The 18,363-nt window shown below is 34.1% G+C and overlaps 1 protein-coding gene across 3 annotated transcripts in view; it reads right to left on the bottom strand.

Moving 5' to 3' along the window:
- Positions 1-17,133, bottom strand: part of GABRA6 (gamma-aminobutyric acid type A receptor subunit alpha6) — a 31,533-nt gene extending 14,400 nt beyond the window's left edge. The window contains exons 1-6 of one of the 3 annotated variants that reach the window (XM_072400712.1): positions 16,819-17,132; positions 16,486-16,604; positions 16,240-16,307; positions 9,402-9,622; positions 8,761-8,843; positions 6,307-6,450 (exon numbers count right to left, since the gene is read on the bottom strand). In XM_072400712.1, coding sequence (XP_072256813.1) covers positions 6,307-6,450; positions 8,761-8,843; positions 9,402-9,622; positions 16,240-16,307; positions 16,486-16,604; positions 16,819-16,859 — 676 coding nt within the window. In that variant the 5' untranslated portion in view covers positions 16,860-17,132. Of the gene's footprint in view, positions 1-6,306; positions 6,451-8,760; positions 8,844-9,401; positions 9,623-16,239; positions 16,308-16,485; positions 16,605-16,818 lie in introns of all 3 variants that reach the window. The other 2 variants (XM_072400713.1, XM_072400714.1) reach the window with 2 other exon arrangements.
- Positions 17,134-18,363: the final 1,230 nt, after the last annotated feature.

Genomic DNA, 18,363 nt, shown 5'->3' with positions numbered 1-18,363 from the left:
ATATTGCTGTGTATTTTGTCTTACCTTGTTTTCTTAATTAAACTGTTTGAATGACTAGCTATTATTTGTGCATGAACCTTCTTTAATTGAATATCTATATGCATTGATAGAGGATATAATTTCCATATTTATGCAGATAAAATATAGATAAAATATACCTAATTAACAATTCAAACACACATTAGGATACATTTGAGTTAAATATGCATATTGAAAAATGCATGAGAAAAGACGGGGATAGGTGCAAGCAATGTTAGGCTTGAGATGGAGATGGATAATAGATGAATAGAAAAGGTAAGGAGAAAAGAAGGACTTGCATCCACTGGGGTTACCCGTAGAAAAAAGGGAAGGTGTGACGTATCATGATATGTCAACATTAAAGATTCAGTAGGCTGAAAATACTGAATCCATAGGGGCGCACAATTTTTCAAAGGCAGGAGGACAGGAACACCAATTGTTCAATACTGCATCCTATCATTGTGATTTTTTTAATTTACCCTTTTAGTACAGTGAGTAGCACATTTCCAATCTTTTGACATGCTCTGTTTGGTTTCTGTGAGAATTTAGGTCATATGTAAAAATTTAAATTAAGAATTAATGATCTCTTCTTTAGCAAGGTTTGACCTGGACCCTTTTAAAAAGGATATTGTAGGGTTGTATGAATTTTATTATAAATATTATTCTACAACAAACTTACAATGTGGCAAGTCCACAATACATGATTATCTCTTTTTTTGCAAACCTGAAAATGGTATGAGGAAGGTTCATGAGTGAATTTATTTATACATGATGGAATCACCTAGAGAGCAGTTCATAGATTTCCACAAGGACATATACTTTGTAGGAGCTAATTTCTGTTGCAAAATCTGAAACCATATTCTATATTCAAGTGCATTTCCAGCTACTCCTCCAATTTAGTTGTATAAGAAGAGTATTATTAAAAGAAAAATGTACAGAGAGAATGGCCTACAATGTAAATGTGGATCTTTCTGGCATTTAAATACAAAAGCCAAGAGTATATAATCTCCAGGTTGATGATAATTATACACCTAATATAACATTTTGCTTCAAGGTATCTAAAGACTAAAATAAAGTATAGGGTAGTTCACAAATTGAAAGGATTTATAAAACCTGTAAGAAAAATTCTCAAGTAGGTAAATTTAAAAGTTTCCCAGTAAAAATCAGGAATGTTTCAGCAGACATATACTATGATCGGCCAAATTTCCTACTATATTTTCAAAGCACATAAATGCTCTTAAAATAAAATAGACACTATTTTCATTAGATTTATTTTAATAAAGGTAGAGGTTTTAAAACATGGTAAAAATATAAAAGGAGGAATGTTATCCATAGCGCAAATGTAGTGAATTATCTTTCTGCAAAGTTTGCCTTTCACAGTATTCACAAAGCAAAATGACTGATATGATCATTAACTTTGCTAAATCTACAGCCTATAGCTCAAGATATCTCGAGAAAAAGATGAAAATATTTTTTGAAATTGTGGGAATGAAAGTCTTCTTGTCTGGTCTACTGTTGGGTTAGCACAATTTATTTAATATCAATCATGTCTCACCAACAATAATGCTTTGTCAGTATATACTGGTATATGTATACCAGACATGAGGTCATCCTAAAGAAATGTAGCATATCCTGTAAGGGTTAAGAATGATTATGGGTCAGTACTATTATTACAGTATTGCATTGTTTTGTCTATCTATCTTATTAATAAATAGTATAATCATTCAAGTCTTTGTATTATCTCTCTTTGTACACTTCAAATTGAATCCCATCAATATTTGCATAAACTGTCACAAATTATATCCGTGACATAACATCTACAAGAGCTTTTGAGCCTTATCTAAGATTAAAGTTAAGATAAACTGTAAATTATGACTAGCCATTTTTGTGAAATTGATTTTGCTGCAGAAACATAAATTTCTGTGAAACACCTACTCTGTATTAACATGAATTTTTTGCACATTTTTAATGTACATGCTTTCTATTAAATATCAGTAACATGTGATTCGACGGTAAAAATTTGAGGAAAAAAATGTGTTTAAAAAAAAGTAATTTAAAAGTAATTTATTGAGAGTTTCTGTTTTTTTTACCTAACTTTTTTTTACAGGTTTTCCCACAATGACATTATGATTCCTGTGGCTGTGCAGCAGTGGAAATCCTCCTGTCATTGCAGGATCTCCAGGCACTATAGGTGATGAATGGGGACTTGTCTCCATTCATCACCTATAGTGCCAGGAGATCGTAGTGGAACTGCAGAGGTAATCTGCAGTTCAGTTCCATTGTGACGTCACGTGGGAAACTGAACTGCAGACCTCTGCAGTTCCACTACAATGTCCCAAAACTACAGGTGATGAATGGGGACTTGTCCCCATTCACTATCTGTAGTACCCTATATTCTTGGATAGAATATAGTACAGTGCTGCAACAGCAATCGCTGTTGCCACGCTGTGCTTCTACTATGTACTCTTGGATAGAGTTTCTCTATCTAAGAATATTGGACACTACAGGTGGTGAATGGGGGAAAGTCCCCATTCATCACCTGCAGTGCCCAGAGATCGGAGTAGAACTTCAGAGGTAATATGCAGTTCAGTTTCCAACGTGACGTCACGTCAAGATTACCACGTCAAGAGCAATCTGAGTGCTCTTGCAGCCCTTAAAAGCCCCTTAAGAAAACACGAATTGGCACCATTGACTTCAATGGTGTTCGAATTCGGTATTTGATCACCCGGAGAATTTCTTACTATTTGATCGAATAGCTGTCGAATGAAATAGTGAGATGTTCGACCAACATTAATTATGACCAAGTTTTCATAAAATCAAATCCAAGTTTTTACTGCAGTACATAAATATATATATATATATATATATATATACAGTATCACAAACAGACTTCAAGCAGAACTGAACCCGGTTTTGTTCCGTGTGCACCTTCTTATTTTTTTCTTCTCTTCTTGGTTCTGATCTAAAATCACCTTGACTGGCCGGGCTTGAGTGAGGTAGCTCCTGCACATATGCAGAAGTTTATTCAGTTGAAAGCCAGGATAATCAGCAGATCCTGGTATCGTACTCTGACCTGCACATATGTCTGTCCCTTCTGCAATAATAAACCTGTCTGATTCCTGTGATCTGTAACCACAAGCATGCTATTTAAACAGTTTTTGTATTTGAAATGTTGCCCTTGAAGCCACATGGTAAGATTATCATGATCCACCTTGTACTGTATGTTTTTCAAACAATTTCTTTGGTACATGTTCCCTATTGGATGTTTATGCTGTGCTCAAAAATGACTATATATTTCATGGTTTCTGTAGAAATTACAGCAAAACTGAAATAATTCATTCTGCTCACCCATAATTATGACACTGGAATTTTATTACAGGTATTAAAGAAAGATATTGAAAGTTAGGTCATTGCAAAAAAATGTCTACATAGAAGAGACATTTAATAGCTACTTGGACAAATATGAATTAAAATCAGTCTCTAATTTATAAATTAAATTTAAGATAAGATAAGTACTAGCATATAGTTAAGAATCACAACCGAATATTTTTTAGATAGGGGAATTACGGTGATATTTATCTCAGGATAAATAGACATTGGGTTGCAAACCTGGAACAAACATTTTTTTTGTTACTGTAATGAAGGCAATCGACACAGCGGCCAGAAAACTAACAATTTTTAAACATCATTAGCAATTCCACTCATATATTTCTTTAATAGCAGCTTTACTTTAGTCCAGGTTACTTATTTTCCTACTTTGGCACTGTAAAGTCTTTGAGATGTTCTTTGATAGATATAACTACTTAGGAACAGAAGGAGATTCTACAATAAGACTGCAAGCTAAGAGATATAAATTATCTCCTGCTGTTGGCTTTGTGTGCTTCCTACCAAACTTTAAAGTCCTTCTATAACCATAAAGTTTAATATTTGTATTTATTTAGTTTATTTATTGAGTTGAAGTATCCTTAATTAACATATGTTACAAATTTATCTACAACAACAGTATATCATAATCATGATTTAAGTTAACTTTAGAAAAACAACTGAGTTTGGACCTTAAAAATGTCTCCAAATGACCATGTGAAGTAGATTAAAAACAACAGCATTGTGTATCAAAATTTCTAAACATTATACAAATTATTTTATAATTAATAATAATTTATTATCTTTTTATCATTTATTTATTAATTTTATTTATTATTTTATTTATCATTTACATTAACATGTTAGCTGTTTTTGTATTTTTAGGTATTTGGGTTACATAAAGCTTTCAATACATTTCCTGTTATCATCCTACACAGTTTTTATTAACTTGAGATGGTTGAGAGCCCTAACCAGATGGTTACATGTTGCAGAGTATTCTCATCTAGCTCTGGTTATTGCCTTGGACGTCTTTAGTCCAAATAAAACACATTTCCAAAGGCAATTAGATGGCATTTTGCTCATAAATTATGTAAATCTTGGCAAAGCTTCCTTCTCTTCCCTAAGGTAATGGGGGTAAAGCATCATCGTGTAACTGTATAGTAATGCCTCCAATTAAAATTTTGCTTTTAATGGTTTATTAGAAGGATGACATCTATGGAAGCTGGGGGCGCAATATCCCAGCCTCAGGACTCTGTGGATGGATCAGTTCCCTATTTCTCTCTAGAAAGGCAGACAAAAAAGATCAAAATAGATCTTTTAATTCTTAATTTCCTCTACTGGATGTTTTATTTGATGTTTGTAAGTTCACGTTGCTTCTGGAGTTTCAGCACTTTGATTTTGTATTTAAGTGCTACATTTTTCTTAGTGAATCTGTGCTGTTTCTGGGCAATAACTGCCATTGTGATAACAATGATTCAGTGCATTCAATGAAGTTAGAAAATCAAAGGTCTTAGTGTAAGAACCAAATAACTATTTAAATAGAAAAAACATTAATATTTGCAGTATATACAGTAAATCAGAACATACATTTAGATCTACACAAACTGGTCAGGTAAATGTATCTTTAACGGTTGTACATATTAGTTTAGAAAAAGATTTGCCATTGCAGCATAAAAAGACATACACATTTAGTGCAAAAACATATAAATCCCAACTAATATCTACATTTTTGCGTTTGAAAATATGGGGTGCTTAAAAAAGGGTTTAGGAAATATGACGGCTAAACAGGAGAAGATAGAAGCGATTCTATAGATAGACAGTGGGTCCCCTCTGTTGCACTAATATCCTTTGACTAGTTATAGTTTCCATAACACATTTTTTTCCAAAGTGATATCAGGCCTACCTTGTACAACTACCACTGTATCCTATACTATGTTTGTACGCCTTTTCATCTTCCATACTATTCACTGACCTCATTAAGGAGGTTTACTGCCAGATTTAGAAAATTGGTAAAGCAATACTCCCTGCTTTATCAATGTATCTTGCCTATTCCTGTATTCAACATTGCTGCTAATGTTCCGGCAGAATTACATTCTTGCTGTTCCTCAAATAACCTGTTAGCCCAGTCTGTCCCCTGGGGCGGTACCATCAACATAAAGGGTGCACTCACTAAGTGAAGGAATAATCAGCATTCCCATATAACTACATGAGTGTGTTGGGCCAAAAGTAATTGTTTACCCAATTTGGTTTGACGTTGATAGCCGACTTTGGTTGAGCCCTACTATATATAGTTGGTAATGACAGGCACAATATGCCTCAACCAATCTGGCCACCAGACAATGACAGTTATCATCCGGCGACCTACTGCGAGGAAAAATTAGGACTGAGGTCAGAATCAACTCCATTTAGAACTCTTTAACCCCCACTATTAATCAATAGCTCTAAGTAGCAGAAGAAGCTGATGTTTTCTTATGTGTAATACATGCAATACATTCTTATGGAAGAAACACTGTGATCAGTAGTGTGATGGTACACCATTTGGGGAAACGTAGATGTATGCCATTAATTTCATGTTGGCTCTGTGGAGATCTTTGTCACCACAACTATACTATAGATGTGTTGTGTAGGAGTGCTATGTACCTATGACATAACTCCAATGTATTGTGCTTAGTGGAAATATTAGAAGGCATAAATACTATGGTAACATTTTTACACAATATACCTTTTCTGTAGTGCTAAAAATAAATAGATGTGTTTGGTGCAAAAAATAAATTTGATCTGTAGTAAATTAGATCCCTTGTTGGAAAAATAATGTAAAGATTACATTTGTTGCAATTAATTAAATCAGATAGATACATTTTAAACATCAGGTTTAAAAACTATTTTGTTTATTAATGCCTACATAACAGAAAAAATGTGGTATACCTGTATTGGATTTCATTGTTTCACTGGAAACTGTTTGCCCAACAAGATCATATTGGAGAAGACTTGAAGATTCTTCTGGTACCTCAACTGAGTATAAAGGTCCTTTCTTCCATGTATAAACAATTTCACTTTTTGGGTATGCATCTGATTATTTTGAATTCAGAATTGAGAAAAATATTGAGCATTAAAGGGTATCAATGTTAAACAATATCTCTACTATAGCTTTACTATTACCTCTTTCTAAGTCTACACTGCTGGAGAAGAGGGAAGGGACAGGTATGTTCTAAAAAAAAGCTTTACCACTAAATAACAGTCAATTTTTTACAACAAGCTGCCCCTGCTGGGTTATAGAGCATTAAACCACATTATCAGTTTGTTTGTTTGTTGTTTTAGATCTAGTGACATTTTTCCTGTGCAATTCTGACAGATTATAGCTGGTGGGAGGGGATGGCAGAATGTTGCATATGGCTTCCTAAAAACATCAATGCACCCTTCTTTAAAAAGTCCTCAGCTCTGATGCAAACACTAGGATGAAATCTTAGGAGGACTACTTCAAAATGCTTTGATAGTTGAAGGAGTAGGTGTGTTTAGGCAAAGGGTGCTAGGTAAACTTCACAGATGAAGTTCAGCCATCATGATTAGAACTAAAATCCAACTAATAAAATGGGAGAGCCAGGGACAGCAATACTGTCAGATATTGCATAATGGTGGACATCCTCTGTGTCTGGATTACCTTTCTTTTTCTTTCCTTTTTAGAAGTAGTCTGTATATGCTTTAAAAATAAGTACTTAAAGCGGACCTATAACCAAAAGTTTTACTTCATATAAAAAAGGTTATATATATCTATTTTAAATAAAGTAAATATTCATAAATTTATTTTTTCGGTTTAAAAAAAGGGGAAGCCCCTCCCTTTCTGTCTTTGAATGGAAACAAAGGGCTTTGGACTGCTCCTTCCAAGCTTTTCCAAGAACAAAAAAAGTTGTGATCTCACACATGCTCAGTGCCTAGGCAGTGCAAGATCAGGTGAAATAGAAAAAGGAAGAGGACTGCGCAAGGCCACATGTAGACAGATGGGGGCTCTACAGAAAAAAATGTGTGATTTTTTTATTTTATTGACAGTTTCCCTTTAACTAGCTAGCTAGATACATATATCTACACTTGACCTTTGCATCTAGCAACAGTAAGCCGATGGTATAAATAAATGTAAATTTCAGCTGGCTTTAGGTGTTTTGGTAAATGTCAGTGCAATGTTAACCTTCTGGGAAGAGGTTGGGAAGAGCATAAGACTATAGGCTCTCATTGATTTAATAAAATATTTTCAGCATTAATAACAATTTTTTTGCAAGATTTGCACCACATTCACCAAGCTGATTGAATTATCCTTTGAAAATTAGCATTCATTTGCTAAATAAACACCCTAGGCTTCAACCCTAAATCAACCCCTCTTTTTTGGTAGTTTCAGGTGTTAGGTGCTTGCAAATTTTACCAGCTAAAGCTGCGTACACACGGCAAATTTTTCTCGCCTGATAATCGGTATCGGCCAATTATCGGGCGAAAATCTGCCGTGTGTACAGTCGGTCGTCGTCCATTGTCCGACGACCGTCCTGGTGGATCCATGGACGATGGACGACGACCGATCCTAATGAAAGGGAAGGGGAGAGCGCGCAGCAGGGTGCCGCTCCGTCGCTCTCCCCCTCCCCTCTCCATAGAGCATGAACGGTGCTGTATGTACAGCATCGTTCATGCATCGTGCAGTCTTTTCTCGTTGGAAAGGATCGTGAAAGATCCTTTCCAACGAGAAAAATTGCAGGTGTGTACGCAGCTTAAGTTCTGAGTGGTTTACCTCGTTAAATAATTAGTGAATCATGGTTATCAGCAGTAATATTGGTGCAGCCCCACTATGCACCAGACTATGGGAACTGTGCCCAGTGTTTTAATTAGCAACTTGGCTCCCATTTGGCACCTTTTGTAAGCATTTATGCAAAGTGAACAAGTTTGTGAAAGTTAGGAAGTTTTCGAACATTTGGAACACCCATCCTGGCTATGTATGGCCACCTCTAGAACTGCAGGCATAGGTTCACAGCTGTTTTTTTTTTTTACATAAAGCATCCCATCCCAGCCAAGTTCATTCTTTAATTGTAGTGCATTACTGAAAAGGAGTATTCTCTTCTGCTTTTTGTCACTGGAGCATACATACTAGGATAGATAAGGAATCCAAAAGCAAGTTAATCTATTTATAGAACAAAGAGTTTGTAATTGTAAGACAGAAAAGAAATCACTAAATATTCCCCCCAAAAAAAACATGCTGAATCTGCATTTATTATATTTCTGAACCTCAACATTACAATAAACACATGTGTAGTTGATTAAAACAACTACTGTCAATAATAATTTGCCTAAATAGCACATAAAAATATGCTTCTATAAAAGAAAAATGTAATTCATTTTACATACAGCTGCCAAACTTCAAGGGGCATGCATGGCCATCCATAGGAAAATTCATTAACCTCATTGGACATTCTGCTTTAATTGTCAATCTGAAAAATATACAGCGGTATTATATTACAGTATACCCTTTATTGTGTTTTTGCATTGTTTTATGCTGTGCAGACAATAAACTATACAGTAAAGCTACATTTTGCCAAGTTATATGTATAAGCAAATATTTTAAGAAAATATTTACTGTAGTACCCTAAGTATTATGTTTCAGTGCATATTTGTCTGCATCAGATACAATTTCAGATTGCAAGAAAGAGACCTCTTTAGTGGTATGTACTCTGTGATTAGGTCTGAACCAACTATCAGTAATATTTAGACTTGTAAAGAGCACAAACACCCTTCTTTGAAATATAAATTAATTGAGAGGTCAGCAATATCCAAAGCCATTCCAGCTGACCTATTTTTGCTCTGGCGTATTACACTAATTATCAAGGTCAGCTAAAGTTTAAGTCATGATAGACTATGATGACATTTAAGGGTGATTTAGTTTATTGAATGTGATAATGTCAAACAAAATGTGAAGGGTTTTATGTACTTGGAAATTTGTAACCGTGTTCTGTAACACATTTATTATTCAGGGTAATACCCTCCCTCACCTCATAGTGTAGAGGATTGTTCCATTCTGCATTATCCTGAAAAGTTTATTGGGAGTTGTCATATTATGAGAGATTGACCTTTTCCCATTCCTGAAAAAAGTGTCCGGTGTCCAAATCTTACTGACCATTAAATTGTTCAACCTAAGAATTTCTGTAGGACCATCAAATTTTAGCCGTTCATCAACCCATGTCTGCCGGAAAAAAACATCCATGGTGTATTCCTGTAGGAAAATTAAGACCATTAAATGTTTCAGGGCAAAACACCAGACCAAATAATTTAATAGACAACTTAACTAGCATGTTAGCCACACTTCTGTCACTGCTTAATGATTTTAATCCTATTACCATTAAGCAGTTACTTAAAAAAGCTACTATAGGGGGAGGGGGAAAGATGTGCTTTTACTTAACAGCTCGCTGAACAAAAACTTAATCAAGCAGTACAAAATAGCTTGAATGTTCTGAGGCAAATTACCTGAAAACCTGTAAAATAATTACATGCAAATATATAATACTTAGAATAATAAAAAATGTAAGAAATGGATTGAGAGCATTAATATCAAATTTTGTCTTTTGCACAAAATTGTAATGCTAATTTAGTGTAAGTTTAAGTTCTGTGCAAATGAGTTATTTTTTCCTATTACAATATGATGTGAAATTACGTTACTGCCATAGTAATATTTTTCTTAAAACTGTGGCGGGACATTACAAATATTTGAGGTCATCTGAAACTTAATGTAAAATTAAGAAACGCTTTGCTACTGACATCTTTTAATTCTGTGTGTGTAGATTTGTAAAAATGATTAAATTCTCATCACTTATTGGTCTATGAGATATTATTCACGGTATGTTCATATGATTGGCTATTGTGTGTGCAGTGACCTACTCTATACTTCTACTAGATTACTTATTTGTTTGCATAAAGTCATGCCTTCCGTTTTGGATCAAAAATGGTGCAGCATATGAAGAAGGAGTGATTGGTCTCATTAGTAAGAATAGTGAACAGTTATATTTCACTCATAGGAACCAATCAAATTTCAGTTGTTTCAAAAAAGTATGATTCCTGAAGGGACATAACAACAAACCAGTTCAGTAAGACTTAGCTTTGTAATGTTCCAAACTACTGATGTTTTGGAAACAGGAATTGATCCAATAAGCAAAGGAGCAAAAATATTGGTGAAGTGGCAGCCTGAAAATCTTTTCGATTCTTCGTTAAATTTGCTCAGTGGGCATTACAATTACAATCAGTCAGATCTAAATGAAAATATTCAAGCAAATAAAAATGCATTCGGTTTCAGTGATTCTGATTTGATTATCACTATCTGTAAAGCTTCCCAGGTTCATGATTCAGTTCTGAAATTATTTTGTGAATGTGCCAATATAAGAAGCCAGATCTATTGGACGAAACACATGTAGTCAGTTAGCTTGTCATACTTTAGAAAGAAAAGTATGGGCCCAGTCCAAAAGAGTAAAAAATTATTGTCAATGTAATATTAGCAGGATTGCTAATTCTTTGTGAATATTTACTGAATTTGGGGGGTATGTGACCTTTGCTCTAATGCACTCATTATTTAATGTAGAAATGTAAAAAAACACAATTGAAATATGTATGTGTGAACTATTTAACCTTCCTAAACATCTTTGAGATTCACCTCATTGTTACACTCCATTGCATATCTACCCAATATTTGTAACCTTCCACCTGCCACTCTCAAATTTTGTTTTTTAATAGGGAGGGTGTAAGATACCTCGTGCCACATCCTATTATTTTTCAAATGACAGACCATAGGGAGATGGACTTTAAAGGGACCTTATTCGAATATAACCACACCTTATTTTTAAGAAATATAAAACCATAATGTATTAGAATATTTAAACAATTTACATTTAAACCCACATTGTATGCATTTTGACTCTTTGATACTTGATTGATAATTGATGAATTTTGCAGTCTGCTTCTTCAGGAACAAGGAGATTGGGGCATCCTAACTCAGAATGTATACTCAGTGTTGCATGCCCATAACTTTAATATTATAATAAAAAGATGAAGACCTGGCTAATCAGAGGAAAGGAAGATTTTACCCAAATGTGGTGCATCAGAAAATTATAAATACAATTTATGCATTATGCATTTATGCAATTAGCCATACAATTCAGAGAGTGGCAGGTTCTGAGGTTACAAATATTAGGTAAATTATATGTGTTGCTTACCTTAAAGTTACCCTGTCAGCGCAGGGTCACTTGTATCTAAAACCAATATTGATAAACAAAAACGTATATATGATCTAATTTCTGTTCAGGTAGCCCATTCGTAAAATGCCGCCTCTTTGCTACTTACTGGGTATTGAAATTACTGAAAAGGAAATGTGTAGTAGCCCTATTCTTCTGGGCCAAATACATGTAGTACCCAGGGAGCAGGGATGTGGCGGTGTTTTAACAAGCAAGTACTGGAAAGTATGTGTATTTGTACTTTTTTTAACAAGTATGGTTTTTTTGTACACGTTAAGTGACCATTTGCTTACAGTGTCACTCACATTAAACATTGTAGTTTCACAGTACTCAAACTATACTATACAATGCAATGATACAAACCTACCCACCTATTTGCAACCTTTTTCTAATGTACACTAAGTTCAGCATGCTCAGCTCAGTGTATGAGCCCATACGGAATGCCAGGAATGAACGTTACATCAATCTGGCCTAACCAAGTAGGATGGCCAAAAACTGAAAGAAAACTGCCAAAGGAAAAGATCTCACAGAGGAAGGAGAAGTGAGTTTAGATAAAAAATTGGCAACAGACAGGTAAGATATCACAATGAAGAACCTGACTGCTTTTTTTTTTAATGTTTAAGTTTAGCAATTTGTATGTAATAAATATTTGCAGTCATTTCCTCTTGAATGTAAAAAAAAAAATCTTTCTAGTGTGCTGTTACCTTGTCTTGTGGGATTTGTTTGTAAATGTAGTTAAGTTTTTTGTGGATAAGATGTGGAAAGATTACAACCTCTATTTAGCTTTAATTGCTGTGTGTATTCCTGTTTGTGCAATTTACTTTGACTATAGGCCCTGGTATCCTTTGCTTTTGGTAAAGAAAGTTATGAGAAAATGTTTTGAGTTGCAACATAAACGAATGGAGCAAACTTTTTCTAAAAAGGTTAATTTATATCATAGAGGATATTACTATATACAACTTCGCCATGGTATTCAGTAAAGCTATATGGCCTTTTCTCTGCTCAGTGGCGAAGAGCAGGTCGTATAACCTACTTTTCTGAAATCACAAACTCTCTCTGAACAATGAAGCTGATCTGCATAACTGGAAGAATGTGGGTCAGGGGACTTTGACACTAATTTTCTTTTCTGGATCTGAAGGAAAATCTCCCCAAGAGGACACAGACAGGAAAAAACTAATGTGGGTCCCAACCATTTCATGTTAAAAGTGACTTTACATAATTTTACCCAATATTTGTTGCCATAAAGTTATATTAAGTGAAAGTCTGGCAACACATTAATTACCTTATTTTCTAGATATGAAAGCACCAACATTACCAACAACCATTCTAAAGGAAGCCTGTCCTGGGAGAGACATATAAACTGCTTTTGCACTACAGTCCAATCTAAAAATGCTATTTGACTGGCTGTCCTTTTTCTGCATATACCGTAAAGGTCATTACCCAAGACAAATATGTAGCAAGTGAACTCCAAACTGACCTGTACAGAGTGACAGAAAGCTGGTATAGCCAGTTAGTGTGACAACCAGACAGGCAAATCGCTAACATCAACCCTCATCAGTGTTTCTCGATCTTTTTACCATGGGTGAACCCTTGAAATAAGTTTCAGGTCCTCAAGGAACACCTACTATAATTGCAGAGCTCACAGTATATTAGTGTCGTGGTCAGTGGAAAGAATATCTCTTACATTGGACGTTGGAGAGATTGTTACCCTTACAGATAGCCAAAAAGAACATTGGTACCCAATAAACTGGTCTGAAAGGCACACATTGTTAATTATTTAAGGAACCCCTAGCACCTCCGGCAGAACCCTAGTTGGGAAACACTGACCTGTATTTTTCTCCTGCTGCACAGTTATGTTTTAGTGACAGTAACATTATATTTGTAAGGAGTATAGTGAAGCCTTGTATGTCCTGGCAACAAGTAATCATTCCAGGGATTATGTCTTTACACAACCATTTGTTAAGTCTCACAGTGATTAGCTCATAGTGTAAATAGATTTCAAGTCATTGTAAATGCAGAACTGAAATATACCAGTAATGTTTCTTGAAGCAGAAAGTCAAGTAATCAGCTTAGTATTTATTATTCAATATTGAGAGACCAATCCACAGTCTGGACTTTAAAGTTCCACTTAAATCGTATCTCAGTATTCACACATATTGTGAGCTGCTGTATCATTATTTTTATTTGGCCCACCTGCAGGATTCAACAGTAGTTTAATACTCCATGTAATAAGTATATGATCAAACTACATGATTAGCTTAGTCTAGAATTAATTACTGGAACACAAGAGGGTCTGTTTACTAAATGAGTAAGATACTGTTTTTTTTGCAAAATTAATTTTAAGCTTACTGAATATGCAGAAGCTATGTGAAAATTCACTGTGTAAAGAATAGGCAGTCATAGTAAAAATGGGAATAAAAAAATTTTGAAAGCTTGAAATTAGCACAGCTTCTCCTTATTCACTAAGCTAAAAAGAAATATACACATAGACTCGAAAATTTTTCATATCGGAAAATGAAAACACTGTCTATGAAAATTATCATACAGGCCCTCAACATGACCCAATCCATACATTAATAAACAGCTGCCTTTTATTTTTCTGGTTTAAAAGGACTCTATCATGAAAGAATCATTAGGGATTCAAGTACTGAATTATTCTATAAAAAATGCTAGTTCCTTGGCTGCTTTTATGATGCTTTGATTTCAAAGCTGACTAAGTGACCAAACTAGAATAAGTATACCAATAAGAGTTTCTGACATGCAGTCTCTTAGTATGCTAGTTCTGAGTCTGTGATTCAAAAAGTACTTAAGTCAGACACAGCTGATCAACTAGGCTAGGAATGACAGGTTTTTACCTTCTCAATAAAAATAGTCGCTTTAATTATTTCTGCAGTTAAATAGATTAATTGCAAGAGTACATAAGGATGACTCACTGTTCAAGCAAAGTACAGGTTTTCCCACCAAATATAAATCATATACTCGCAAGATTCTGAGCATGAAAAAAGCATGATTAAAAACACATGCAAAAGCTTAGTAGGACTGATGCTATAAGGAGTAAATATTTAATTCTCCTCCTGATTAGAACTTGTGTCTAAAATGATCTAAAATACATAAAAACTTTATATTACTTTTACTGAATAAATCACAATCACAGCTTGAATTATATTACGTTGCGTTTACTTTTTAAGGCTGGCCTTGTTTTTACACTAACAAAAGTATGCTTATGTTATCATACGTGTCTGAAAGTAATGTTGGAATATAACCAGTGTATACACAGGAATACTAGTGTCTCATATGCAAAAGGAATTTTAACAATGAAAGGGATAATTTAGCTTACTTCTCATTACTTAGCTGAATCCAACCACTTAATTACATGCAAGCAAAAATTATGGTATTTAATCTTTGATGTGATTGGTACTGATCCATCATAGCAACTATCACAAAAATAATATAGTTGCCAAACGCAAAAAATCAGGTTTTATCTGTTTTAACAAGAACTATGATTGTCACACTCACTATTGATAATATCTCCAATTTTCTGTGCATTTCCTTTCTCCATTTTTATTGAATTAATCCCAATGTATTTTATTAAATTTGTATTGGGTTTGATAAAATGTACTGTAAAAGAAGCAGTCTAGGTTTCATTTAAGGTGCCTGCCATGTCCTAGATCAATAGTGAAGAAAGCAAAGAGTTCAAGTGATATCCTTCAGATATTTAGGATGTAGGCTTTAAGGATAAATTAATATTCCTATGTCAGGGTTTATACCGTTTGTTACCAATAGATTGTAAGTTCTAAGGCTAATCCTCAAACTGTTTTGCATCAATGGCTAAGGCTTGTTATAGATTGAGTTTGATTGGTTCCCTGGTCAAAATAGCTAAGTGCGTACATACTTCAGACCTTTAGCTAAAAGCAAATTAAAATTCATTTTAAATGGTATGAATACACTTGGTTATCTATGTTCATATTAGCATTGCCCTATTTTCCTCATACTATGAGAAATATGGAGGCTGGTATTTGGTGAAAATGCTAGATGCCTGGCTGTCACTAGAGCATTCAGTACATTGGGTTACTAATCTTGTATGATTATACAGATAATGTACTAAATTCTACTTAATTGGAAGAGGCTCAAAACATGTCAAATCAGAGGATCAGCCATTCAAAGAGTAGTTTTAAGACTTTTGATAGGAGCCTCCATATTTACATGTTTCTTTTAAAAAGTTCAATCATTTTAATTGCATTCATGTTAATGTCTCAAAACATTTTTTATTGTGTGTAAATACAACTATAAATAATACATAATAACACTTAATTTATAATTGATGCTTTACAGGTGGTAAATTATATATTATATAGTTTACCACCTTTAAAGCATCAAATGACATTAGCATCCTCACAGTTTTAAAGACATATTTGTAGAAAGAACTATTAGGTATGTATATAGGACACTAGTACCTTCTGTGACATACTATGTATTGACAAGAAGATTATACAAAGTAATCTGTGTTAATCACTTTGCCTGTACACTGCACTGATATAATATAATGTAAGACACACAGCAAAATAAAAATGAAAACAGAACATATAGGTAAAATCAGCCAATTAACTCTTACCATTTCAACATCTGAAACTGGACCAAAGCTAGTTACGTAGATATCAGTTTTGACTTCAGTTACAGGACCTGATGGACATTTTAAGAAATTATATTAATGATTTTAAGATAGAATTGTACTACATTGTAAAACCATACAAATAAAAATAAGTACTGTATATAAGTTATAAAAAAATGGTGAAACTAAGCACTGCTGTGTAATATTTTAAGTAGTTTGATTGCAAGTTTTCTTGTTCACATAAATTACCTCCAAAGCCTGGACGGAGTCTGTTGTCATAACCATCTAGTAGCCTATCCAGGATGCGTGTTATATTTTCAGAGTACAAATTGTCATAAACTGTATACCCTCCAAGACCTGGACTTGCCCTACAACATTAGAAAACAACTGTTTTGAACTTTTTACATTGTATTTAATGGTAGACAATTTTAGCATAAAAATACATGATACAGTATTATGTATGTATTACATGTTATACAGTTAACTGACACATAATATTATAACACAGCAAGTATTATTTATTAACAATGTAGATCTAATACCAAAATAATTTATTTTTATTTGTTGATATTACTTACTCACCTTAAATTGATGTAGCATAACCAGAAGATCATCCAAGCCATGCCTCTGTGCAGTTAGAATGACCAGTGAAATCTAAATACCCAATCACCCGTGTTAAGTTTTAGATGTCATACGTCTTTCTTCCTGCTTTTTCCTAATAATCCAGTTAAAATGCAGAAGAGAAATAGAAAAGTATTAGGTGCAGATGGAAGATTTCTCCCCCTTTTTTGCTCTTTGATTTCCGTATCACGGTTAAGACTCAACTGACTTGTTTCAGCTCAGGGAATTAGATGTTTGAAGGGACAGTACACGCTTGGAGAGCATTGACAATAATCGAATAAGGCATTATGGGAGATTAAAAGGAAGACATCCACAGCTAGTTTTGGCAAAGAATTAGCAGGGACCTGTTAGGAAATCTGGACAAGCCACGGGTTCTCGCTGATACAGAATGGCCCTTGCTCCTGATATGTGTACAAAAAGCCATATATGTATTTGTATTGTAAACATAAAAGTGTAAATTCAGATTAGAATTAAAAGCAATTTATTTTTGTGTTACACTGGTTATACAAATATTGCAGCCACTGGAAATTAGCCAATAAATACTGTTTATAGTCTGAGTGGTTCATGCAATTAACATGAAAAAATGGATTCATTAATTTTTCCCATTGAACTAATCCCACAGTAAACTAGAATCATTAACCCTAAGTAGAAAGATATAAGATGATTAAAAAGTGCATCAATTACACATTCCTGTCAATTATGCCTATGTGTCATGATGGTTAAGACTTAATAATCAGAAAATGAATCATTAAGAACCACAAGCTGTAGTTCATTGTTGTTACACATTGAGTCCATTGCAACATCAGGCTAAGAGTTGTTCTCATTTACTTCATTTAATGAGGCAAAATGCAGGACCCTTTTGCTTGCATTAATACTAACCAGCCAGAAACTACATTGTGATGAATGTAAGACACCACTAATTGGCATTGAAGCAACATCATTTATTTTATTAGGTTGCTAAAAAGCAGATATAACTATTTCTTAGGAAACTTTTTCTAGGAAACTTTATCAGGATACACTCTCATTCCCTGTCTCTTCATCTGTGTTTTGATATTTTCAGAAAATAGTCAGCTCCTTTATTTGGAATAATGAAAATTCTAGGTGAACAATGTTCACTCACAAGAGGTCAAGGGGGTCCAGGAGTTCCAAACCTACAGAAGTACTACTTTGCAGTTAATATTGCTTCTATCACTGCTATATTCACTGATGATTCTCTTCCACTATGTGTTTCATTGGAGTCAGAATATTGTACACCTTTAACAATTTCTGCTATCCCCTGGTTACCACCAAAAAACACAAAACAATATTAAGTCCTTTCCTTTCTTATAATTGACGCAAATGGAAAAGTCTTAAGTATTTTTCCTGAATAATTTTTCCACATTTACCTTTACTCCCTGCTTTACACAACTCCCTTTTTCCTCCAGGATCTCCTGAAGCCTTTGATTGGTGGACTCCTTATAAATATAATACAATGTTGGATTTATTACAGGATATTTTTATGCCTAA

Source organism: Pyxicephalus adspersus, chromosome 2, assembly GCF_032062135.1.
Source record: "Pyxicephalus adspersus chromosome 2, UCB_Pads_2.0, whole genome shotgun sequence".
In the NCBI taxonomy this organism is placed as follows: Eukaryota; Metazoa; Chordata; class Amphibia; order Anura; family Pyxicephalidae; genus Pyxicephalus; species Pyxicephalus adspersus.
This window is presented reverse-complemented; position numbering and strand designations above follow the sequence as displayed.